Raw genomic sequence first — 27,526 nt, 5'->3', positions numbered from 1 at the left:
TGGGCTGCTTCTCAAAAAAGAACATGTTCTAACTCCCAGCATGCACCGGGCCACAGTGCTCCGGGGAAAACCAGGCTGTGGGCCGCCCATCTGCTCCTGCAACTGCATGTCCAGTGTCTAATGCCCACTCCCTTCCCACCCACATACATGCACACCTTCTCCCCAAGGAAGAGCACCCCTGCCCAACCAACTACTGAGCTAATTTTCCTAAGTGATGTTCTCAAAGGAATGAAAACAAGTGAGCTCACTGTTAAATTGCTTCTCACTCAGTCTATCACCTTCAAAACCAGGGATCTAAAAGGATCTATTGCAGAGCTAAATTTTACTTCACAATGCCTCCTCATCTTTTACTTTCCTGAGGTACACATAAGAGAAGGTGAAATAAATTCCCCCAAAAGGTAATGAATGACACCCACACAAACAGATTAGATTGTCCTGCTTCCAGGAGATCTCATGCAAAAATCCGGGATGCTGAAACCTAGGCTTGCAAAATTTCTTGTTTGCCAAACAGGCACAAGGTGGGTAGAAAGGGCCTAAACATCACCTCTCTGGGCCTCAGTTCCTCATTTCTAAATGAAAAGGTTAGATGAAAGGACCTGCAAAGTTGCTTTTAACTCTAAAGCATGGTGATTGGGGAATCCCCTGGCAGTCCAGTGGTTAGGGCTCCACCCTCTCACTCCTGACGGTCTGGATTCAATCCCTGGTCAGGGAACTAAAATCCCACAAGCTGTGCAGTGTGGCCGGAAAAAAAAAAAAAAAAATTCATGGTGATTCTACTTGTATTTGTTGGGGGAATCATTTTAATTATAAAAGGCTTCTCACTGTAGATCTTCCTTAAATATTTCAGATATATATACTGATTTGACTTTTTTTAAAATTCAGCTTATACTATCTTTTTAGGCACAATCTACTGAATGAAGTATACGACCATGTTCATCTCAATGTTTCTCAAGTTGTTAGCATCTTTCTCATACATATGGAAATGCTGACAAACAGTTTGTGGCAAATCTAGCCACTGCATTATGCTGAAATGAAATCAGTGGGCCCCGAGACTTTCTCTCACCCTACTGCATTGTCTTTTACCCACCCATTTTTTGGTTACTTCCTGGATTATCGACAACCAGGAGCAGGGAATTTGGTTTTTGTTTTTGTTATTGTTCTCCTTTGGCTGCACCGAGCACCATGCGGGATCTTAGTTCCCGGACCAGGGATCAAACCCACGCCCCCTGAAGTGGAAGCATGGAGTCTTTTTTTTTTTCTTTTTTCTTTTTTTTTTAACATCTTTATTGGGGTATAATTGCTTTACAATGGTGTGTTAGTTTCTGCTTTATAACAAAGTGAATCAGTTATACATATACATATGTTCCCATATCTCTTCCCTCTTGCGTCTCCCTCCCTCCCACCCTCCCTATCCCACCCTAGCATGGAGTCGTAACCACTGGACCTCCAGGGAAGTCCCAGGAGCAGGGAATTTAATCATCCATGTTATCCTGGTTGTTCCAAGGCATCCTCATGTGAGGACAAGAAAGGTGTGAAGCAAATTCAGTCTGATGAAAATTTCAGAAGTGAGGAAGAAAAAGGCCCCGGTATAATTCGGCTTACAGAGCTGGGGGTGTCAGGCAATACCAGGTTATCAGTGATGTCCACCACAGAGGAGACAGTATGGCACAGATCTCTAAATGGATTTTCCATTTTTAGTCCTTGTCAGCACATTGCGCTCCAAGGCTAATGACTATATAAAAGGAAACAATCACATCAAAGTCCAGTGTTTTAGAGCACAGGCTGCACCTTCTACATTATAAATGACATCAAGGTCAGCTGCACCAAGTGCTGTGCATTTCGTCAGAGCCAAACTACTGCTTCACCTCTGAACTCATCATTCCCTGTGCAAAGCAAGGGCTAGGGAAGGGAGGGGAAAGGGGAGAACACCGGTATGGTAATGCTTAGCAATGAACATGATTATCTGAAACAGGGAGGACACCACCTGGTGTGGGCAGCTTAAACGATACCACTGAGCTTTCTGATTATAGAAGAGGATATTAATAAATCACCACCATGGAACTGAACTTTTCTGTGATCAATACTTTGACAGGTATTGGTCCCCTTCTTTGTAGTGGAAGTCTCTACTTTTTGTCTCCTTGAAGATTTAAAATTCCTGGGAGGTGGGGTAATGCTGACCATGAGATCCCGGCAAGGTTCTGCAAGGCACATGGGCTGCGGCGGGGGGGGGGAAGCTCAGGCATACCTTGTCCTGGCACTTGACTGATCTCAGTCACTTGACTGGTGCTCTGATTGATCCATTCCTGAAATCCCACCAGGAATTGGGACCCCAGCTCTGGCAGTCTCTAGCGAGATGGACTCAAAGCAACCTGGAGCTCAGAGAAACCACTGCAGAAGCACTGAGGAATAGGTTAGGCACCTGTTAAATGATACTAAAGCTGAGGAGGGCTACAGTTGAGAGTGCAAATGCCTGTGCACATGCCCAACAAATTAACATATTATTAGGAGGCATGACGAGTTAAGTGAGTAGAACACAACTATGCTGAGAATCACTCACATGTGTATATAGTCCTTGCAGATTTTAAAGAAACTTGAAACTCAGTGGATGCTACAAAGTCACCCCGTTGTAATAGCTTAACACACACGTAATTGAACCTTGCTTCACATCAGTGACCTGGGGAATCCAAGCTCTCCGTTCTCAAGCTGGCCACTGGCTCAGAAAGTGAGGTCCCTCTCTTGTCCCACAGGTACTCTAGTCCCTCTTGCTGCAGTAGGCTCCAGGTACCTCCCACCCAGTCCTGCTGGGTTCCTAGATCTCCTGCATCAGGGGTAGAAGGATGTACTCAAGCCTGGGCTCTTCTCTTTCTCCTCTAAGACATCTGGTCTCTCCACTCCTGTCTTCTCAAAAATGGGGTACAAGTGGACACAGGACCACAGAGAGCATCCTCCTGAGTGCCAAGATTACTTGAGGATGGGGGAGAGCAGCTTTTGGACATTCCTAGAAGTACCACATCACAGTTGAAAGCCCAGGGTCTATGGATAGTCGACTTCCATTCAAATCTTGATTCTACCTTTTCTAGTTTTGTGGTTTCAGGCATGGTTTTTAACCTCTTTGAACCTTAGTTTTCTTAATTGCTATGTGGAACTCAAACAAAGGGTTATTAAACAAGTGTTAAATGAGATAATATACATAAACAGATGCTTAGCACTGTGCCTGGCACATGGAAGCACTCAGTACATTTTAGTTTCAAAATGGTTTCTTCAGTCTTCAAGGCAATTTGAGATGTTCATAAGCCACCTTAGGTCCCAACTCCAGTGATCAAAGACACATGCTTGTTTTGCCTCTGCCATTAAAAGTGCTTCAGTGGAGGGCTTCCCTGGTGGTGCAGTGGTTGAGAGTCCGCCTGCCGATGCAGGGGACACGGGTTCATGCCCCGGTCCGGGAAGATCCCACATGCCACGGAGCGGCTGGGCCCGTGAGCCACGGCCGCTGAGCCTGCGCGTCCGGAGCCTGTGCTCCGCAACGGGAGAGGTCACAACAGTGAGAGGCCCGTGTACAGCAAAAAAAAAAAAAAAAAAAGTACTCTAGTGGAGAATCTAAGAAATACTAAATAGATTTGTCCCCTAGTTTTGGAAGGCACTATTCCTGTAAAAGTGAGGCTAGACAGCTTCTCAGCATTGCTCTAAAAAGTTTCATCATATCACGTAATCTCATTTTAAATTGATTAATTTGACAATGCTTTATTAGGCCCTACTATATAAGAGAGGCCCTAGGTCAAGCAAAAACAAAACAAAACATGCACACATGTTGCTTTCCGAAAAAACTTATAACGAAGTGGAGGCAAAGGAAAAGAAAATTAATAGCCATAATACATGAAAACATGGTACTACTGAGGGAAATACAGGGTATTATGGGAATGCCATGAAAGATCACCTACTCCAAACTGGGTCCACTAGGTAAGTGAGACATTACCCACTTGAGGAGGGGCAAGAGAATGATCCCCAAAAAAGAAACGACATTTGTTGAGGGAACAAGGAAGTAAATAAACAGGGCAACACCAGGGTTGGATGAACCAGTCCAGTGGTGTTGTAGATGTCTGTTGCTGTTTTGGTGATCCATGTCAGAAGTCCCTTTCTATTTCTGAAGAAATGCTCATTTTGCAAGTGGTTGGAGGAGTCACACCCCTACCTCTCACTCCCAAAGCTGGAACCAGAACTCCCCTCTCCCACAGGCAGCAAGGGGCAAGGACACAATCTAGCACTGACAAATCAGCTGGCTTATTTCTGAGATTTTTTTAAATGTCGAGGATGACCAAATATTCAATCACATCTGGAGTCCCATCAGTGACAGAACTGAAAAATATACAGGAGGCCAAGGCCACCGTGAGGTCCTAATCAGGAGATGCTTAGTTGCATTTCCTGATGCATTTTTCAGAGGCTAATTCTTTTTGTGGATCTGTGAGCTATCCGATATACTTTCAATACCTTCCTCAGCTCATAATAGCAGGAATCAATTTCCATCCCTTTCAACCAAGAACCCTGAAGACAGAAGTAGTTATTGTAATCAGGAGGGTACAAACGCTGAGGGCTTGAACCAAGGCAGGGGCCAGGAAGATGAAGAGAAGGAGATGCGTTCAACAGATAATGAGGAGGATGAAGTGCCAGGTGGAAGCTGAAGATAAAGGAGAGCGTAGGGTCAAGGACAACGTGCAGATTTGTAGTTTGGAAGCCAAAAAGAGTGCAGTGATATTCAGAGATGATACAAAAGGAGGATCAGATTTGTGAAGAGTAGGAAATGATGGGCTCAGTGTAGACCTGTTGAATGGGATACCTATTTGACATTCACTAAAGCATGGTGTTTACCTGGACTCACAGACATAGAAAACAAACTTATGGTTACCAAAGGGGAAAGTGGGTGGGAGGGATAAATTAGAAGCTTGGGATGAACTACTATATATAAAATTGATAACCAACAAGGTCCTATTGTATAGCACAGGGAGCTATATTCAATACCTTATAATAAACTATAATGGGAAAGAATGTGAAATATATATGCATACTGAATCACTTTGCTGTACACCAGAGACTAACACAACATTGTAAACCAACTATACTTCAATTAAAAAAAAAAAAAGCATGGTGTTTACCAGGCAGCTGGCTGTACAGATGGCTCTTAGAAAAGCCCAGGCTGGAGGTCTAGGAGATTAGAAAGAAACAGCTAGAAAAAGGAAGGGAAATCAGGAGAGTGTAGAGGCATAGGAACTAAGGAAGGAGTTTAGGACTGCAGGGACACTGGTCTTCTAGTGTCAAATGCTGCAAAAAAAAGGTCAAGATCAGGACGAAAATATGAATGCTGGGTCACTGGTCACCCAGCACCTCGGAAATCACTGGTGATTTGGGCAACTTCAGTGGAGTAGTGGAGAAAAAGACAGATTTCAGTGGATGAGGGATGACAAAGAGTGAGAAAGTAGGAACCATGCAAAAGGTTAAAAAAAAAAAAGAAAAAGAAAAGCAGGTTCATTTTAAAGGAGAAATAAGTGCCTAAAATTAACAAAGTACTGAGGATTACCTTTAAAAAATGAAGATCATTCATTCATTTTATAAATACTGAATGATCACCTCTCACTGTATAGGTCTTGGAGACATAGTGGGGGGAATAAAACAGACAGGGTCTTGCCCTCAAGAGCTTGTGGCCTACAGAAAGATGCTAAACAACGTGGTGAGTACCAGTGAGGAAAAGATTAGGTGTCCTGAGAGTCGGCAGTAAGGGGATCTTAATTTTTTTTTTTTTTTTGTGGTACGCGGGCCTCCCACTGTTGTGGCCTCTCCCATTGCGGAGCACAGGCTCCGGACGCGCAGGCTCAGCGGCCATGGCTCACGGGCCCAGCCGCTCCGCGGCACGTGGGGTCTTCCCGGACCGGGGCACGAACCCGTGTCCCCTGCATCAGCAGGCGGACTCTCAACCACTGCGCCACCAGGGAAGTCTGGGGATCTTAATTTAAGATGGAGGTTCAGAAAGAGCCTCTCCAAAGACCTGACCAGGAAAAGAGGGTCAGGTGGGGAGAAGGATTTCGGGAAGAAAGACCATCAAGTGCCAACACCCCAAAGTAGGGAGCTTGAGCCCATCTATACACAGAAGGGAAGGAGCCAGGAAAGACATGGGGCCAACTGATGCAGTTAGGAGCCCATGGTGGAAGGAGTGGCCTCCGCAGCAGGAACCACGCCTGTTCCACAGACACCGGGAGGGTGGGTGTGTGTGAAGGTGAGTCTGTCAGTTTGGAAGCAGGAAGTTGCAGGGCGGGGGGGGGGGGGGTTGTCTAATGGCTACTGTTTTCTTTGTGAAATCGCAGGCCTGGTGAGGCATGAGAGAGGTGGTGGCAGGAAGTGCTATTATGGGCAAGAGAGGAGGACCTGGGCTCACTCACAGCTCAACCCTCCCAAAGCAACCCCTCCTTAATAAGGTCTTCCTTGCTTTCTGGTACCAAAGCTTCAATAACCAGGACAGAGGAGCCCCAGATTCCTTGATGCCTGACACTAGAAAGAGCTTCTGAGATCTTAACTGCCATTCATTTTCCCTACTTCATAATTAAGTAATTTACTCAACAGGAATCAATTAAATGCCAAAAATATGGCCATCAACCCATCTCCTCAGGAAGCCTCCGTCCACTGGAAACTGTTGATATCCTTCTTTCAATGGCCTTCCCTAATTTAATAAAGTAGGCTTCTTCCTTCCTTTCTCTTGCTTTCCTATTCATATTATGTCTGGATATCTTAAACTCATTCAGCTTTCAATAAAGTGAGGTCTGGGTTTTTTTTCTCTGTTTAATACTCAAGCACAATCACCTATTCATTTGTAAGGCAAAATTAAATCAATTCTTTAGGAGGTGGCTATTGACCGAGGATGGAGGTTCAGCACTCCCGGCACAGAGTCAAGTACGTCCTAAGCTATGATGGCTTAACAATATCCCCAGTCATTTGCTTCTACATTCACTCACATACACAAATATGTTGGCCTCCAAGGATTTCTGAATCCGACTTGATATTTTTTTCAGATTCAACTCCAAACAAAGTATACTAGTCTCAAACTGTGGTTCAGAATAATGACTTAAAAGTATCTCTCATTACAGCAAATCAGGCATGAAGCATCCAATGGCAGTTTTCTTGTAATGCAGACATTGTGAAGAGTTTGTGGTGATCTCATACCAAACGGGACACATTAAGTCCACAAGGAGAAAAAAAAAAGCTACAGAGAGGGGACAGGATTAGTAAGGATAGAGAATAAAGATAACTGGAGCTATTTAAACAGCATTGTTCCTTTCTGAGTGGTGGTAGCTAAATGGAGGGTTCTAGATCACAGCCAACAACCAGTCTTGCCAGAACTGCCAGGGACACACACACACACACACAAAACACACATATATACACAGACACTCATCCTTTATTTCCAGGCAGAAGCTACCATGATTCCATTTGTTAATGAAGTATTTATTCAATCTCCCTCAACAGTTATTCCATATCCTACCCTAACTGCCATCAATTTAAAACTCTAGCACTTCATATTATTTTAAAAGAAACATTCTGAGCTTTCTGTAAAAAGCAGAGGCAGGATAATTTGCTACAGATCTGTAGAATGTAAATGATGGCAAATGGAGGGATAAGGTAAGGAACAAGGTGGGGTGCACATTAAAAGACCTCTTCACACTCCAGTTTTCAGGCTTGCAATGGGTGAGCTGGGAAGGAGAGAAGAATGTGGGTGCTGTTAGAAGAATGTATCATATGCTTTGGGATACTGTTTTCCACTTTCTCCCCACTCCCTTTTTTTCAAAAGAAAAAAACATGCCTGGGAGAAACATACCAATGTAAGTGCTACTCGTAATTCATAGAAAAGTTCACCACTGGATTCGCTCAGCCAGTTTCCTATTTGCCTCCGACTACTTGTGACTTATGTAAATTGCTGTCTAAAAGAACAGAAAAGCCTCCATCAGCACAAAGCTCCATCAGGACAGACTCCGCGGCAGCAAGGAAACATTAACCCCCCAAACTCCACATCAAGCTGAAAAACAATGCTCCTGGCTGTCATTTTTCATTCACATCAGCCCCATAGTTCTATTAAACAAGCTTGTTTTTATTGACTGCTTCCTTCACACAGCATAATAAAGTAGACGTCAGCCCACACAGACTACATCTTGAAACTCAGGGCTTTACTTTGGGGATGGGACTCTGTAAAAGAAGAGGACAAGTTTCAAAGGCTCTCCCTGACTGGTATCTACCAAATGGGGAAACGATGGGGCTCCTTTCTGTTCCTCACGCTCCCAGAGCTGCTGTGATTGACTTGAAATTTACCAGTTTCCCAAGAGGCTACTTGAAAAGAAAAGAAATTTCACAATCTTGAACAGTCCCCCAACTATCCCTACTCCTACCTCAACTTACAAGAGGACTTTTGTATACATAAAGTTTCAGGAAACAAAGCATACAAACACTCACACACAAATAAACTCCCCGAACTAAAAGCAGCGTATAATTGTGTTTTGGTTGGAGCTTTTCCAGCCCTGTCACCCGCTCTCTGTTAGGAGTAAATGAAACCCTCTGCTTTGGCAAAGTTGGAAACAGACAAACTCTCCTCAGTTTCAAGCTGCACAAGGCCTCCCTCATCTCTCAGCCCCCTTAAAGCCTCCAACAAAATAAATTCACTGCTGAACAGCCAACAAGAAAATTAAAACAAAAAACCAACCTATTCCCCAAATAAAGATCTTTCACTTCTCCCCCTCCCCCCGCAGCTTCCCCTTTTAGCCGGAAACACACCACGTTTCCAATTTCTGAACCCCTTTTTCAAGAGACCCTTGACTCTTAAGGCTCTTCCAGGGGATCTGGCTTTCGGCTGTCCTGATGCAGGCAAGCAGCGCTCTTCCAAGTACATTTTGCGTTCTTGGAGTCGATACTGGGGCTGTTCCGTTTCCAGAGAAATCTAGAAAGCAGCTTTTAGTGGGCTGGCTGAGCTAGGTCCGACTCTTCCTCCCCTCCCCTTTGAACGGCCGCGGGGTAAGAAGGGTCCAGGATTCGGCACATTCGGCTCTAACTGAGCAGCGAAGGCGCAAGGAGAGCGGACAAAGTACCCATCGCGCACTTTTAAATTCCCATCTGCTCCCCTACTCCGCCCTACTTCCACATTCCTCCGCAGAATCTGGCGGGGCCCCCCAGCAAAATCAAACTCGTACCTTCCTTCGATTCTTCTGCTTCGGAGTGCATGGTGTCAGGATAAGCGGTGGCAGAAGCGACTGCCGCTGACATGGACGAGCTGCAAATTTGCTTGGCAGCCCAAACCCGCACACGACGGAAAATAAAAGGAAGGAAAGCCACTAAAATCAAAACCTCCGCGGGGCGGGAGGGCTGGTTCTGGTGCAGGGATTTTCAGGGGGAAAGTTCTGCAAGAGTGACGAATCGCGTCTCAGCTGGGCGGCGGGAGTCCGCCCCCGGGGCGCGCGCCCCAGCCCGTCGCCGGCGACCTGGCGGCTGGTGGCCGGGCGCACGCAGGTGGGGCTGACTTTGTGGAGGGGCCGGGCAGAGGGATGCCGGCCGCCAGGACCCCGGACGGGCCATGCCTGGTAAATCAATGTGAAGGGAAGAAAAAAGACCCATCTCGGCGCGCGCTGCTGTTTTACATAAGGCATAAACGCATACGCAGTCCAAAGAATGCTTCTCCATCTTTAGGTTACATTTTTCGACGCCCATTTAACTTTCTGTGTCTTGGGGTTTATATGCCCAAAATGAAGGATTTTAAAGCTGCTCGGTTTTACACGTTATTTTTGTAGGAAAGTAACGTGGATATTGATCCTTGTGCCTGGAAGGTACCTGCTTCACAAGCCCAAGAGGGGGGCCTTTATCAGAAAGTGGGGTGTAGCCTCCACCCCTTACCTTTGCGCAGGAAAAGTAGACAGGGCGGCTTTCTCATTCCGTATAACCCGGGCGAGCACTCCTACTCAAACCCCCAACCCGGGAGAACTAACTCCTCTGCAGTTACGCAAGGGCCATCCTCCAGACAGAGGGGGCGATTCCCTCCCCGCGCTAATAGCAACTACCAGGGATAAATTCCTTCCAAAAAGCCGAAAGAGGAGGCGTGGGTGGGGAGGTAGTCAGGCTTTTGAAATGCTGATAGAATAAAGAGGCTGGAGAGCCTGGAGGACAGATCTCAATTCTGCCCCCTGGTCGGGTCCACAAGCTCCTACAACCGGCTGAGAGGAAGACGTCTTAGCTTTGTGAAACCTTAATTTTTCCTTCGGAGAATGGGAGACCAGAGCTGCCACCGACATACCTGTCTTAATGAGGTATTTTGCAGAGCATTAGTTTTATTACCAATCTAAGGCAACAGGTCCTCAAATAACATACCTGAAAGATCCAATAGGAAACTGTGAGAAAAGTTACATTCTTTTAATAAATATATTTTCCAGCTGCTTTCTTTTTCTTCATTTCCCTTTTTTTTTTAATATGGGCAAAAAACAAGAAGAGAGGCCCTATAGTAAATTTAATGAAAAGAATATACAACAGATATAAAGAATCTGAATTAAGATTTAGTTCTGCCATTTATTATTTGTATGACCTTGAGCAAATTATTTAACTTCTCTGGGCTTCCCCTTCCTCATCTGGAAAATGAGGATTAATCAATTTTATTTACTTCACAAATTTATGTTTGGTATTGAAGAAGGTAATATAAGCAAAAAGTGATATGAAAACCATAAAATCCTACACAGATTATTAAAAACTACCACCACTATTAAAAGTAAATTTTTGTAAAAGATATTCTTGGGTTTTATTTCAGTATTGGGTTTGAACAGAAAAGAAGTGTTTATGCTGTTCACAAGCAGCGAAGGCTATTATAAATATTAATATAAGACCTAGATATTAAATCAGTTCCTACTGCTGAGTGATTCTAACATGCTTAAGACACCAAGAAGAATTTTATCTCAATTCTACTAAAAGGGCAGGATGATGAGAGGAAGACATAGCCAGTCAGAAAGGAGAAAAGAGGAGAAACATCTGGAAAATATCAGTATTGTGGAGCCTCCCGGAAACTGACCTCACCACCAAAAGGGTAACAGGCTGCACCCTTCCAAAAATCGCGGTTAAGTGCGAGGTCCCCCCTGCCACACATCCTGAGCTGCTAGGATGCATACCTTCACTCTGTAACTTCAGACTTACGGAGGAGATATGAAGGTCATTCTGAACCCAAAGAAAAGCTCCCTTACCGGTCAGAAGCGACCTTTCCTGTCTCATCCAAGGAATCATTCTGTAAGCCTCCCCACCTCACCCCACACGAGCCATCTGTCCTTGCCCTCCCCCATGGCAGCCCAGACTTCCACAGATGTCAGCCAGGAGCCCTGCAGGATCTCACCAGGGCTGTGAACTACATAAAGATAGTTCCCATTCATCTATAATTGGAGTAAGATGCAACACCTTTTCAAGGTGATGATGACGCAGATTCACGCAACCCAAAGTCCAGGCCCCATCAGCCACAGGAAGGACTCACTTTTACCTTCTTCCTTCAGAAAGTGCCCCCATAAGAATGATTTACGAAATGTCCTCCTGCAAGTCCAATTATGTACAAACCACATAAGGTGTGTTAAAGTACACATCCTAATGTCAGACTTGTTTTACACTGGGTTCACAAAAAGGCCTTCAGCTCCACTCAGTTTAGCCGAGAACAACTGCTGAATGAGCAGTTCACGCGCTGCTGTGTCAGCCTCCTAATTCAATTTAGAGCCGTTTTAGCAGCTAGGTTGATCTTTGAACTTTCGCTGGGATCCTCAGGAAACCTGGCAAAAAACTTTTGTATTTAAATGCAGTCCAGAAGTCACCTTGGGGAACAATGTCCTGATATAGCTCAAGTGCAAGGCATGCTCAGTCTATTTTAAAAGATTGTATCACAGCCTCTCTCCATCTTGTCCTACCCTCCCCCCCGACCCCACTCCCCAAAAAACCACTTTTCTTTAGGATCCAAAATTCCAGATATTCTAGGACCTCTCCATATGAAAGTGTCCATGTCCTTCTCAGAAGTTCTACAGAAGTGTGTTTCACTGTTTGTAAGCATTTTTCTCTGTTTTGTGGTTAACTGTAAATTTATCTAAATCTCCTTAACCGCCTAAAAGAAGAAACCAGCTGACTGTGTTAGTAAAATAAGGTATTAGTTCAGTGTCTGCCTCTAATTAGCTCTTTCCAACTTCTTATTTCACTCCTCTGAACTACAACTGTATAATATATGACACGAGGACGTCGGTTTAAATGGTGTATATATTTTGTATGTGTTCTATGAAATCATCAAAAAAACTACCCAAGGGTTTCTATGTTTATTTTTTCCACAACACTCTCTGTATACTAGCCTAAAAATAGTATCTATTCAATAAATATTCACTGAATAAGAAAAAAGAGATATTGTGTGGATAAGGATGCGCCTCAGTCACCTGTACAACTTGAAGCTACACTGCCTCCCTCCCACCAAAGAATGGTGACAAAGGGCAGCTGATTCTCTGGGGTTTCCCTGGTTGTCTACGGTAACAGACAGATACTAAGTCAGTCACTTCGTCTTGATTTTGCTCTGTTTTCAAAAGGAGATTACTTTTTAGCCCTAGTAAATATGCTCCAGTACATCATAATGATTTGTTGTCTGGTGTAAGTACAACCTGTTCACTTCTGTATGTTTAAGAAACACTCCACCACCTCTTAGTGTGGCTTGGAATATGCTCTGAAGTCACAACAACAATCTCTTACAGACCACCTGATACAAAATAGCAACTTAGTTAGCAGCACTTCTCATTTAATACCAAACTGCTTTGAAATACTATGTTGAACTTCTACCCATGTCCAACAGTGGCTCTCCCACCTTCTGTATCAAGACGGGAGAGTTACAGTGCTGGCTAAGATTCTGTTTTTTGTTTGTTTGGTTTTTTTTTCATTCAGTCAGTCATTATCGAATATTTACATGTGTCACATGTAAAAGGGCTCTGCTCACATGGAGCTTACTGGCATAATTTTGGTAATTTTGACCAGAGACTTAAAGAGTTCAACCTTCCAAGTGATCTTGGCTCTAAGGAAGGTTTATTAGCACCACCTCTCAACTGAACTTTATACAGAACAGCAGAAACATCTCCTCTTAAATTATACCTCAATAAAGCTGTTGGGAAAATGCCTGGGCTTTGGACCTTTTGCTTACAGTGGCCCAGATGTCTGCTAAGAACAGGGGAGGGCAGCAAGTGTTCAGATTTACACAGAAGAGAAGCCAGCAGAATTGGGAAGAGAAGGTACAGTTCATTCAGGAGGTACCACATACTCTGCTCCCATTCAAGAATGTTGTAAGTTCTCTGCAGTGAAAAAGACTAAGCATCTCTGTCAATTTGTTATAGACTTAACGGCTTCTAGGTCATAAGAATACCATGCTACAGAAATGGTCATTCCATCAATATTTTTATTTCTACCCTGCTGACAAGAGGTTGAATCTGTATAAACAACATTTTAGGTCGGGGGAAAAAAAAGAGTTGTTTACTTGGTATAAAAAGTGGCTTTCTGGGCTTCCCTGGTGGCGCAGTGGTTGAGAGTCCGCCTGCCCATGCAGGGGATGCGGGTTCGTGCCCTGGTCCGGGAGGATCCCGCATGCTGCGGAGCGGCTGGGCCCGTAGGCCATGACCGCTGGGCCTGCGCTTCTGGAGCCTGTGCTCCGCGATGGGAGGGGCCACAGCGGTGAGAGGCCCGCGTACCGCAAAAAAAAAAAAAAAAAGTGTTTTTCTTCTATTTGACTTTGAGGCTTTCCTCGCCTTTTCTTCTGTTATTTATGTCTACACCCTTGAGAGTCTTTAAAGGCTTTCATGATCTATGTATGAAGTTGGCTTTCAATCCCTCTCCTCACAGAAGGATCTGTGTTCTTGGTCTCACCTGGTTAGGGCTGCAGGCTTTGCATCCTTCTTCTCCTCCTCAGACATTCTCTTGTATTTAACCTTCCAAAAGAGGGGTGGGGCTAAACGGGTGTCTCACCAGAGCCCCTGCCTGGCCCAGGTGATCTCACTCTTCTTCCTTAAGAAAGTTTTATTTACCAATAGTGGAGAAAGGGCCCTGCAAATGACAGTGGAGGTTCCTTACACACCTTCTCAGGAGGCCAAGCCCTGAGCCTCAAGTGGTCTCCTGCTTATGCACTGCTGGTACTGGGATGAGGTGGAGGAGATTGGGAGGCAGGGACAGAACTGCTGTGAATCAAGGAAGAAGGCTGAGGATAAGTGTGGAGACGGAGGATGGGGAAAGCTGCCTCCCAGGGCCCTGCCTGGGAGTCTGAAGTTTGTTCTGGGTAAACCCTCTCCTCATTCTTCCCTATGGCATTTTCAGTGTATCCTCCAGGCTCACTAATGCTCTGGGTGTGAGTGGTTAATTCTGAGGGAATGGGAAGAAGTGCTGACATCTGAAGTGAGCGCACACAGGGAGACAACAATACATCTGGGAGACACTTGTTTCCTAGACTATATCAGTGTTCGCTTTTATTTCTCTCCTAAGAAATCTTCCTTTTGCTAAAAACTTTTAGCAGATGATGAAACACACACACACACACACACACACACACACACATGCACACACACACACTCAAAATCAGGTCCGAAAATACTATCTGAAGAATTTATGTCTTTGGGTCTTTCTTTTGTAATACTTAGCTTATGATGCCTTGCATTTATATATGTTTTATTCAGACTTCTCAGTTAGTTCCCTTGGGTCACTATACTCATTTTACAGATATGTAAATAAAGAAAGGGAGGTTATAAAATTTGCTCAAGGTCACAAAACTAAGTAATAATGTTTTTGAGACTACAGTAAATGCAAACCAGACCTCCTGTTTCCTATATCCAGACTTTCTCACTCTATTAAACTACTCACGTAAAATTCAAGTCCTTTATTTTGCAGAAGAATAATTCAAAGATTGCTATACTGGAAGATTCTCAGAAAGTTTGAGCTGGTCATGATTCTAGGATGGAATGCTCAAATCACTCTGTTCAAATGCTTAGATCACAGCCTCAAATCAAAGCTATTCCATTCCTGATATTCAATGCTTTAAATAAACCATAAGTTTCATAGCGCCTATTTATTCAGCCACATGAAACTACAGGTCTTTTTGTTTTGTTTTGTTTTTGTGGTACGCGGGCCTCTCACTGTTGTGGCCTCTCCCGTTGCGGAGCACAGGCTCCGGACGCACAGGCTCAGCGGCCATGGCTCACAGGGCCCAGCCGCTCCGCGGCATGTGGGATCCTCCCGGACCGGGGCATGAACACGTGTCCCCTGCATCGGCGGGCGGACTCTCAACCACTGCGCCACCAGGGAAGCTCTTTTTTTTCTTTTTTAAAGTAAAAGTTCGCTCAGGACCCTGACTAAACCTCCTTGGATGTGAGGCTGCCAGGAGCAGAGAAGAGAACACCAGACTCAATGTGGGAGAACTGGGCCTAATTACCACAAACTCAGTAAGCACTGCCTCATTTACATTAGGACTTTATTTTTCTATTCATTCTTCTATCACTTTTCTTCTAAAAATCAGCAAGCCATTTAAGCTCTCTGAGCGTCTGTTTGCACATCTGTAAAATGGGGATAATGCCACTTATTTCACAAGGTAGCAACAATAAAAATATGAGTCAAGAATGTGACGAAGCACTGAAAATTATGAAGTTCCCCTCATCACTGTTGCAAATACTTTCATGAATAAGGCCAGATTATTTTAGGTTGTGGAGCATCTATTTGGAAGCCCTAGATGCTGGCCCTACAGAAGTTCCAGATAGGTGTGGCAATTTAATGTGTGTGGTCCAGCGATGGAAAGTGAAAATAAAAGGGCTGAACCTCACTGTGCCCAGGTTAATGGGGTCAACACGGGATAACCTGAGAGGGGCTACAGAAGGGATTCGCCAGGAAGAAAAGAGGCAGGGCTGAGACTGGACCCAGAAGGCCGTGCCACACCTGACCTATGCATCCCTGGCGTATCTTCAGAAAAGGAGCAGGAGGAAAACATGATCAGTGATCATAGTCACAGAAACTCAGGCTTGGAATTGACCTTAGAGGTCATTTACTCTAATCCTCTACCTGGCTATGAAGCACTCTCCTAGACACGTCACAGGCAGCAAGCATTCATCCAGAATCTCCTTGATTACTTCTATTAACAGAGGCTCACTCCTTTAACAGGGTCCCACTTCCTCTCTAATCATTAGAAAGTTCCTCCTTATAATGAACTGAAATTCAAGTTTAAGGGCAGTAATATTCAAACTACTTCCACTCTAACCACTACCTATACTGCTTACTGCAAGGAAATAATTTTATGAGGAGATAAACAAAGATTTTTTTAACTGAATTTTCTTTTTCAACAGCCTACTGGAGACCCCCTCGTATTGGCTAGTAATTGCAGTAGAATGCAATGTGAGACAGTTATGCAACTTTCCAGGGCTGGCCACACATCTGCTATTGATTATCATGAAGTATTCAGAAGCAAGCAGCTTTGCTTGAGGCGGCAGCAGTGACAATCTCTTTCTCTTCCGTGTGTTCATTCTAAGGGGGTAGAAAAGGATGCCAAGACAGGTTGGGTAGTGTCCCTACCTGATCACATCTGAGCAGTTAAGATCTTTATCGGGGTTTCTGACCAAACTTTTGAAATCCATAAGAAAACGGAAGTAGTGCTCATATGTGGAATTTGGACCATAGACTCCTGGTCTGAGATCCGTTTGAAAGTCTAATCCATTCCAAGTTGTCATATTTGGATTTTAACATTGAGTTTCTGACATGGGTAGATTCTCTATTAAGTTAATATTCGTGCCAACTCGTCACTGTTTAAGAGACAGAAAACGCTGGGAGGTGAAGCTACAGGGCTAGACAGGCTTGCCAGGTGAAAGTAGCCAAGGCTGAAACTCAGCAGACAAACTCAGCAGGTGATGAAAATGTGAACCAAAGCAGAACTTATCCAAACAGGGTTTCAGGAGGAAAAGGGAGGCTGTTTTGCAGGTAGCACTGAAAGGCATGGATCAGAAGTTTTTCCTTTTGAATAGGTCAGGTTACAAAACTTAAGTTATTCAGTTTCTCCTTAAAGAGCTATAGAAATATGTAACAGTTACGATTCACAAAATTGTAAACATTACCAAAATGAATGTATTTTCTGGGAAAGTGGTGACATGAACAGTATACCTGCCTACCTACCTAAAAAAGGTCTTATTAAGTCCATTCGTTTCCTCGTAGAAACAAGAAAGCTACAAATCACTAACTTTTTAAATTTGAAAACTATTTCAATAGAATTTTTACTACTGAATTCAGCAAAGTCCCATCGCATGCCATTCAACTTTCTCAAATTCAGTTATGTACCATCAGCCCAAAACAGACAGAAAGAGAGAGAGAAATAATAACCTAAATGGTGCATTAGCCACCATGAAATGATTTTATGCTGAAGAGTAAGCATGAGATGGAGCTGGGGCTTTGCTGGTCCCTCTCTGACCCTTGTTTCTGCATTGCCTCTCACACTGGGGGCATCTCATACACTGATGTTGAATGTCGTGGTTAAGGCTATGCATGTTTTTTTTTAATGTCAAAGTACCTCTAAAGACAAGGCAACTATCCAATCTAGTCCAAAAGAAACAGGAACTTGTTCCAATGCTGGAGGAAACACTTACAATAAGTCCTATACTTACTGGAAGATGGTATGTTATCCTCCAATCTGGTAACTTCCTAAAAGATTTTCAGAAACAATATTGACCCTATACAATTTTTACATTACACCTGACTCTTCTGTACTCTTAACCAAATCGGTACCTTAGATTCTCGTATGTTAGAATGATGTGGTCAGAGTTGGTGAAAGAGACTTACAATTTGAGCTCTGATATCCTCAAATTGTGTGCCATGGTGCCTGAGAGCACTACAGCAAACTCGAGGGGGTGTTTAAATTTTTGAGGAAGACATAGCGTTATTCAACATCTCTCAGACACTGCGTGAACTAGTAGTTCAAGCCAGTTCACAGTGTAACATTAGACTGTTATATTTCTTTGGATGAGAGCATTACTTTGCAAAGCTGGGTTGTAGGCAGTTGCTGTACTAAAAAGCAAATATTATGTGAAAAGTAACGTGAAACAGGAAATTAGGATAGTGGAATACAATCTGATTTCAAGGTTTAAGAAGTTGTGAGGTGGCCAGTGATCAATTTATTGCCTCACAGCTCCAATTCACCCTCTGCAAAAATAAAGATGGAACTTTACATATTTTTTGTCTTGCCAGCTGGTTCTACCCTAAGCTTTGTCAGTGGAGTGCCATGGAGAGACATTACAGGAAGAGGAACTTTTGTTTCCTGGTTCTGGTGTGCTCTTGCTGCAAGCTGCCTCAAGCATACATGGCTTCTCCAGCCCCCAGTTCCTGCAATGCAGGCACCTTCTTCAGCGACTGGCCCCTGCTGTACATGGTGGTCAGCACCAACCAGCCTCCAGCAGCTTCTGCTGGCGTCCCCCTTAGGTGGTTTTGTAGCAGAGCCCCTCCAGTGGGAAACCTCCCCATGAACAGATTTCCTCGGCATCCTAGAGGATGGATTTCCAGCAAGTTCTACCAGCACAGCGCTACTGTGACTTCTCTGCCATCCAAGGTGCCAAGGCTAGCCATCCTCTCCCCAACAAGGTCCACAGTAGAAGAGAGAGCAAGTTTGGGTTTGGTGCCTTGTTTCAAACCCAGGGGAAGAGGCTGCTCTTTATATTTGTTATTCCTCTGTTCTTCAGAATTCTCTTTACTTCCTAACAGCCAACCCTCATCAAAATGAATATTTCTTTAAAAAATTTTTTTCTTTCTTATTACTGTTTTCAATTGTGGTGAGATGCACATCACATAAAATGCACCATCTTAGACGTTTTTAAGTGTACAGCTCAGTAGTATTAAGCACACATACATTGTTGTGTAAGCCTCACCACCATCCATCTCCAGAACTCTTTTCATCTCGCAAAACTGAAACTCTATACTCATTAACACTAACTCTCCATTCTTCCCTCCCCTCAGCCCCTGGCAACCACCATCCTACACTCTCTCTCTGAATTTGACTACTCTAAGTACTTCATGTACGTGGAATTACTCAGTATTTGTCTTTTTTGTGACTGGTTTATTTCACTTAGTTAACGACCTCAAGGTTCATCCATGTTGGAGCATGTATCAGAATTTCCTTCCTTTTTAAAGCTGAATGATATTCCACTGTGTGTATATACTACATTTTGTTTCTTCCCTTCCTCCATCAATGGACATTTGGGTTGCCTCTACGTTTTGGCTATCATGAATAATGCTGCTATAAACATAGGTATACAAATACATGTTCAAGTCCCTGTTTTCAACTCTTTTGGGTATATACCCAGAAGTGGAATTGCATATGGCAATTCTACTTTTAAGTTTTTAGGAGCCGCCATACTGTTTGCTAGTGAATATTTCTTTATATTAAACTTTCCTGTTCAAATTATCATGTGCTTTATCTCCTGATTGGATCCTGACTGAAACATGCAAGGCCCAACAGATGCACCCATTCCATTAGTAAGTAACTGGTGAAGAATGAAATAAAAACATTATTTTTTAACCTTTCAATTTATGTGTATTATTTTTTCACATGGCTACAAAGTTAATAGTACATAACTACTTATTAAGTTATTGCGACCTAAGCACTTCATAAGTGAAACTGCTAGATACTTCTTGTATCCTAGAAATAATATGAAAAAATTACTGAGACACTAAGGGTTCCATGAGTAAAGATGTTGGGAACCTTTGCTCCGGCCTATATGTTTCCAGCTGCCCTTAGGACAAGTCTGCTTGGAAGGTTCATTAGGCTCACCTTGGAGGGACACTCACCTAGGGAGTATCCTTATACTTGAAGGCACAGATAGATCCCTTCCCCACCCCCAGCATCTTGGTTTTCTTCATAATATTAAATTCGTTCTTACTCGGGCAATGATGGCTAGATACTTATGATTATCATTGACTTAGGCTGCTTTGTGTCCCCTTATTTCTAATCTAAGTCCCACAGTCAAAATGTTTCCCGAATAGGCCTTTTCCCCCTCCGTTCCCACAGCTATTAGTCTATCATCGCTAGCTGGTATTATCTAACAGATTCAAACTGATTTCCCTTAAATGAGACCACGGGTTGAAAATTCAAACGCCCACTGAGGCTAGAAATACAATGATTCGTACCTGCCACAGTCCCTGCACACACGAAAGCCGCTGAGCTAAGCAGGCTATGGGCCAGGTGCCCAGGATGCCAGCTGGAACAACAACCTCTCTCTCCCAAAGAAAGCGCTGGCAATGCAAGTGAGTGTAAATGACGCTACTAGTGGCAAAATCATGACTGCTCCCCACTCCATACACAAGTACACATGAATGATTTGAAAAGCAAGTAATCATTCAGAAACTTTGACAATTGTTTCCATTAACTGGAAATTACTGGAAACAAACCTTATGACACATCTTGTGCAGCCACACTGTTGGAACAGGCTGCAGTCTATTTTTTCTGCTGTTATGCTCTTTTTTTTTTTTTTTTTTTAACCCCAAAGCCTAGCTCAGGTCTCAACTCCTCCATAAAGCCTACTGAAGCCCACAGTGAACTTAACTTCCACTGTGAAATTCTAACACACTTAAAGCTGATACTCTGGATGTTAGTTGTCTTCTGAGGCAGATTTGTAAGCTATTTGGAACATAAGATTATATCTTGTGGGTTTTTTTTTCTCCTTTCTAGAGAGTAGAACATACTGGATACTGTGAAGGTACTATATAACTAATAAAATAATCATTCAATCATTTCATAATATTGAATTATGACAACATGTAAGAATAAGCCTAATTTCTCCTTACCCCAAAAGTACGTTACAAGGAACTGTGTACATAAATATCTGTTATCTTCAAAGACAGAAAACAAGAAAATTTGCATTGCATCTGGAGAACTGAGGCTGGTAATCTACAACAATCCAAAACTCTATCGGATAAAAAGCCAAGAAGAAAATAATTCTGACAGCTGCAAACCTTCTGTTTTACAACATGCACAGAATGGAGGCACTTCCTCTTAACATCCTCATAAACAGAGTGCTGAGCAAATGCAAACAGCCCCAGTAGAAGACACTGGAGTCTAGGCTTCAACTAATGGATTGTGCTTATCTTTATAGAGGCAACCTCGCCAGCCCCCTAGCAAACCCACCACAGTTGTCCTAGGAGCCATGAATAAGATGGATTGAACAAAATTTCACTTCAGTTGATGGAATTTCCAGGGCCAGCAAGGTACCAACAGAAGCTGCCCACTTTAAAAGAGCAGCGGCCTCACCTTCCTCAGAGTGGGAATGCTGTTTCCTTTCAATTAAGAACTAACATCCAGCACTGGGCCACCTGAATAATATATACTAATAAATCCCAAAGGAGAATTCCAGACACCTCTTTTACTCAAGGCATGACCTCCTCTGAGGTGATAAACATTCTATTAAGCAAGTCTCTTAGGAGCAAGTTTTCCCTCAGAGGCTGTTTGCACTTACAACATGCTCTGTTTTCTGAGGCCAATTTGGGATCCACTGTTGCACAACATGTAATTAATTTTGCCATCTGTTTTCTTAACGGATGGAATTAACCTGTGAATGTAGAAAGGCAGCACTTTGGTTGTCCCAAACATCCTGTTATCTGGACCAGAGGAAGGAAAAAGTATCCCACTTGGCCATAGCCCCAAATTCTGAACCAGCAACCCAGTTTAGTACCAAACAACTTATGTGTTTCAATTAAGCTATGTCTTAATATCATCAGCAATAATAAGTATAATTTATCAAACACCTACTATGTGCTAGGTATTATGCCACACACATTACAGAACGTATCTCCACTCTTACGATATCTCAGCAAGGTGGTATTTTCTAGCTCTTGCAGTGCTTCTGTATACATCACCACTGATCCTCACGATAATCCTGTAAGGAAGGAATCTTGGGTATTACTGGCTCCATCTGCTTCTGAAGAGGATACGGATCCTCAGAGAAATAAGTGGCTGGCCCAAGGTCACTTAGCTAGGACTGAATGTGAACTGAGACTGGAATGCGGGTCCCTCTGACCTCATTCCATGCTACTTTCCTATACCTTAGGATGTGTCTGAATAAGCAGAGCACAGATCATTTTAATTCAAGGCAAATGCGCCATACGCTCCAAAAGAAGAGGAATATAGTGCAGTAAGAGAGGTCAGACAGCAAAGCCAACCCAGAGGCTCTGAGCCTGGCTGACTTGGAGGAAGAGGGAGCCAGACATGAATAGAAAAGGGCAAGTCCAGAGGAGGAACAGATGTGGCAAGGGGAATGTGGTTCCACTCACATATCTGAGCCTGGGTCAGAGCAGGACAACCAGTGTGGGGATGTGTTCTTCTACCAGACCAATTTCCCAGACAGCCAGGGCCCTTCAGGGAGTGCTGCTGTTTCTACAGGCCTCACAGCCTTTGATGAAAATATTTCTACAACACATTGCATAGGATATCTCCTCTTCACTAAACAAAGGCTGTGGAACATACTTTATTTTTTTCCTACAAAATAGACTACTGTTGTTAATTACACTATTCTCTAATATATATATGGACCTACATTTTTCACTAAGCCTTGCGGAGCACAGGCTCCCGACATGCAGGCTCAGCGGCCATGGCTCACAGGGCCCAGCCGCTCCGCGGCATGTGGGATCTTCCCGGACCGGGGCACGAACCCGTGTCCCCTGCATCGGCAGGTGGACTCTCAACCACTGCGCCGTCAGGGAAGCCCAAATGTGTCCTTTTTCAATTTTTCATTGTTCATATGTTCCATTGGTTTCATCCATAGGTGACCCTGACTTGTTCAACATAAGCAATGCAGAGGGCTTCTGCTTGGTCATGAGTGGCTGAATGGGAACGGTCAGGATTTCCTGACACCTGTCTTCTTCTTCAGAGTCAGATGTCACTTCTTATTCACAGTATCTAACAACTGCTCTACATCTTCTAATTGGAGGTCCAAGGGACTTAGGGAGAACCAAAGGTTGATGGAAGAAGTCAGGGGTTCACCATCTGTTCTAGACAAAGCTGAAGATGTCATCTTCATTTATGTAGTTCTTCATTCTACAAATATTTATTGAGCATCCACCGTGTACAGGTATAAGGCAAATGGTGTAGATAAAACAACCATGGTACCTGCTCTCACAAAGCCCGCAGTACAGTGGGGGAGGGTGAAGAACACTAATTAAAATACAGTATGATAAGTGCAATAGCACAAAAGTAGGGGGTGTTATGAAGACTCAAAGGACAAGTACCTAAATCGGACCTGGGGGAGGGAGTCATCAAGGAAGGCTTCCTGAAAAAAGTGATGCCTAAGCTAAAACTTGAGAGTCAAGGAATTAGCCAAGGAAGGGGAGATAGGAGAGAAAAGAAGGAAGAATGGTTTCAGGTAGAGTTAACAGCATGTTTAACAGTCCACAGGTGAAAGAATAACTGAAAGGAAGATTAAAGAAAAAGCCAATGGATAGGAAAATCAACTGGCCACTGGGGATCTTTGAGAAAGACGATAGAGTAACAGAACTAGAGATAAAAGCCAAATTGCAAGGGGTTGCGGAATAAACTGGTATTAAGGTAGTAGAAAAAGGACCGGTGGACTATTCACTTATGGAATCTCGCTGAGAAGAGTAAGTTGGAAGAGTACTCTGAGGAGAAAGCAGTGTCAAGAGAGCACAACTTTAGCACAGCTTGAATTGAGTGACTTTGCCGAAGGAATATTTAAATTCACAAAGCTCTCCCACTGGCCAATACCAGACACAGGGAAGCTGGTGCCATCAATCTCTTACAAAAACACATGTGCAATAATTTGCATGGACTCTCACACAAGTTTAAATTATATTAAAAAAAAAAAATGAAGTCGAACCCCCTTCTCCAAGCTCAGTGGCTGGTGCTAGGCCAGCAGGTCTTACCTGAAACAGGGCAACACAAGGTGTTATCTCTAAGGCACCTGGGAGGTTCCCAAGCTCCAAATTACCCTCTTAGCACTACAGGAAATACTCTCATTAGAGAGGCGGTACTCTGGGCTAAACTTTGCCCTATTTTCTGTACTACCATCAGGTTCTTTTAAAAATACAAGCGTATCTTGGAGGAGAGGCCTGTGAATGACTAACATCTAAGAGTAAATGAACTCACTGGTTTCTTTGTTCCTTCACTGGGCATCCCAGGTGGTAGCAGGAATGCAGAAATTAAGAGTGTGGGGAGCGGGGGAAGGGGTGGGGGGAGGGGAGGGGGAGGGGAGGGTGGGGGAGGGGAGGGCTGGGAAAAGAGTAAATGCAAGTTTATTCCATCCCCAACTCCACCCTGCTCACTAATCTCCTGCCTGCCTCACACCAAGAAAAGGCAAAGAGGAGTAAACAAACCCAGAGGACGACTTGCCAGGCAGGTGGGTGAGTTTCAAATGCTTGGGGTTCCTTATCTTTAGTGATGTAAATTTTTCTAATGATGTAAAATACTCAGAGTTGTTTTGACGAGATTTCCATCTCTGCTTCTCTAAATTGATTCTGCCTCCAAAGGCCACTGAACCAAAGAAATGATTTTCATTGAGGACATGATTTCTTTTCAAGTATTTGCAATTTGTGGGTAAAAATTATGGTGGCCCACTTACCCCAGTGATAGCCAGTTTTCTAACCGAAGGTAAAAAGCTAAAATCTACTATAAAAACAAAAATACAAAGAGCTCACATCGATAAAATCTGGCATCTCTGACGCTGAGCAAACATATCAATGATAGCTGAAGTTAGCAGGCTTATAGCCCAAGAATCACAAACTGATAGCCTTAGGACTGAATCCAGCTCAGAGTTTTCTTGGGCCACATAAGTTTTATTTTTCATCTGAACTTCAATGCCTTTAGATGAGAACTGCTCTCTGCAAGTTTGCCACAGGTCTCAAGACTTGCAACTGTTCATATAAAGCACTACTTATGCACTGATATTTCTTGCCTGGTTCTTGTAGACATTTGAGTTTGGGACCACCGTTTTAACAGACTGATGTTAAAAACAAACAACCTCTCCTACTAAGGTAGGGCTAACGTTTTGGAGCGGAGCATGTGTGGGTTGTTGAGTAATAGGATCACTAAAAAACAATAAACCGGGCTTCCCTGGTGGCGCAGTGGTTGAGAGTCCACCTGCCGATGTGGGGGACGCGGGTTCGTGCCCCGGTCTGGGAGGATCCCACATGCCGCGGAGCAGCTGGGCCCGTGGGCCATGGCCGCTGGGCCTGCGCGTCTGGAGCCTGTGCTCCGCAAAAAAAAAAAAAAACAAAAAACCAATAAACCACAACAGTGTGCAGCACCACTTGCAATCAGACTCTTAACAAAACAGGAGACTGAAAACATCAGTGGGACTCACTTGTCCCAGGATAAGCCACGTGACCATGGCTTTGAAACCACTTTTGAACAGAAGCATCTGCCACGAGTCACCGACTGATCTCACTGCTCCCACAGGATCCCTGACATCTGGATGTCCCAGAACAGAAGGCGGGCAGCCAAACTCCAAGCCTGTCTTGGCAAAGGAAACAATCCCTCTATTCAGTGAGCTGTGGCTATACCACAGCATCTGTAGGATCCAACTAACAGCACTCAATTTGGAGCAATTCACACCCGGCGCTCAGACAGTCAAGCCACTTGATGGCTATTTGAGACATTTATGGCACGTAATACAGAAACTGGGCCATCACGTGTCTGTCCGTTAAGTGCTGGCAAAGAGGATTTAGGTCCTCACACCGAAACTCATCTCAGTTCCAAGTGACACTTCCTATCACACTATGCATAGAATCCAAGAAACAGAAAGCTAGTGCTTAAAGAAGCCTTTGAGGTCCTCTCAATCTCCTCATTCCTCAGACTTGTTCACAGATGAGAAATTAGGTCCAGTAAGCTGATATGACCAGTCCAAAGGCTCATCACACAAGCGTCTTGAGGCGGACTAGAACATAGATCTCTGAGACCTCCACAGTGGAGGTTGTCCTCTCTGTGACCAGCCCCAGCCTCCGTGTCCTTCTGCAGCCTGGCCCAGTGCTCCTGGACTTGATTTCTGTGACCCACATGGGCATCCAGGTTCGAGGTCGTCACTGGGGTTTGGGTCAAAGCCCACTGATAATAAAGGGGTTCCTCTGCTTTGGTTGGCCTTCTGTGCATGTATTCCCTTGGGGATGTGGCAGGGAATACCGGCTGGCTGGGGACAAGGTTTGGGAGTTTGGAATCCTATACCCTAGCCATGGATTTCATCTACAAAGATAAACGGGCACCTCTTCTATCCCAATTTACTCATCACAAAAGCAGTGTTTTCTTTATATCACTGTGCCTTTCACTCCCTCAAGAGCTCTCTGAATGTTGCTCCAGCCCCATCCCCTGTCCTAGACAGCCATCCTCCTGGAGGTCTCATCTAGCATCAACTACCTGAAACTCCTTATGACTAATTGCCCTGTTTTGTTTATTTGTGTGCAGCTTCAAGGTCTTTACATTATCCAGAGTTCAGTAATATCCATTAAAATAGATAAAATAATCAAACATGGCAATTAAGCGCATATATAGAAAGTGTAAGGGTATTCTTTACAGGGACGTATGGACTTCTTACACAGATTTTTAAAACAATTTTATATTGGACTCCAGTGTTCTATGGGGGTGTATAATTACCATAGGTTGAAGTGCCTGCCTGTAATTAATCTTCTCTAGTTCTTATTCTCATCGCTCAATGCTTACCAGACCAGGTCTGTGTTTGAGAATTTCCCTCTCTGATCTGCAGTACTGTTGTGGTTCATGGACTCTGTATCCTTGTTCTCCCTGATAGCATCTGTGTCATTTGTCACTGGGCGGGGAGAGGGATTGGTAATCCAATATGCCGGGCTCCATTTGCTGTATTAGACCATAGCCAGATACCAAATAAGAAGCAACAGGGAAAGAGAAAAAACACGGTGAAAGGAAGCCTGTGTAGGAGACACCGTGGCCGACTTCCCATCACTTCCTTCCGCCCGCCTGCCTGCTCCTTGTGGAGCAGCCTGCTGTTTGAGGGAGAAACTGACCCCAGCCCCCAGCTCTCAGGTTCAGCCCTGACCATTTCCGCACAGTCATAGTAATCCCGTCCCCCTCGCCCTAGAGTGACTGGTTTAGGCAACCCAAGCCTAAGCCAATCAACACAGCACATTCTTTACTCAACAAACTGGCTTAAGATTGGGCACGTGGCCCAATCTGGGTCAGTGAGACATCAGAAATGTGCTGGGGGCTTCTGGAAAAGGTCACTCACTCCTCTGATAGAATTACCAAAAGCCAGTTCTCTCTCCTCTGGACACTGTATTGTGGGTGTGAAGTTAGAATTGCTGCAGACATTTAACCAGCACGAAAGAAGCCAACTGAGGAAGAAAGTTAACCACAGAAGGCAGACTGGAAAAAAAGTGGGCCCTTGACATCACTGCACTGCTAAATCAAATCTCATTCTGCTTATGCAACTAATAAAAAATCCACTTTTGTATAAGCCAGTCTAAACTTGGGTTCCTTTCTTGCACAAGAAGAGCC

The 27,526-nt window shown here is 44.0% G+C and overlaps 1 protein-coding gene across 4 annotated transcripts in view; it reads right to left on the bottom strand.

Moving 5' to 3' along the window:
• The window catches only part of TNFAIP8 (TNF alpha induced protein 8), a 122,467-nt gene that overhangs the window by 28,706 nt on the left and 66,235 nt on the right, over positions 1 to 27,526 (bottom strand). Inside the window, exon 1 of one of the 4 annotated variants that reach the window (XM_022590590.3) lies at positions 9,216 to 9,895. The exons of the other annotated variants lie outside the window; for them this stretch is intronic. Coding sequence (XP_022446298.1) covers positions 9,216 to 9,288 — 73 coding nt within the window. The 5' untranslated portion in view covers positions 9,289 to 9,895. Of the gene's footprint in view, positions 1 to 9,215; positions 9,896 to 27,526 lie in introns of those variants that run through there. 4 annotated transcript variants of the gene reach the window in all.

This window comes from Delphinapterus leucas, chromosome 3 (assembly GCF_059928025.1).
Source record: "Delphinapterus leucas isolate spDelLeu-1000000601 "Yukka" chromosome 3, BTC_Dleu_Yukka2, whole genome shotgun sequence".
Lineage (NCBI taxonomy): Eukaryota > Metazoa > Chordata > Mammalia > Artiodactyla > Monodontidae > Delphinapterus > Delphinapterus leucas.
Note: the sequence above shows the minus strand (reverse complement) of the source record. Positions and strands in the feature narration are given on the sequence as shown.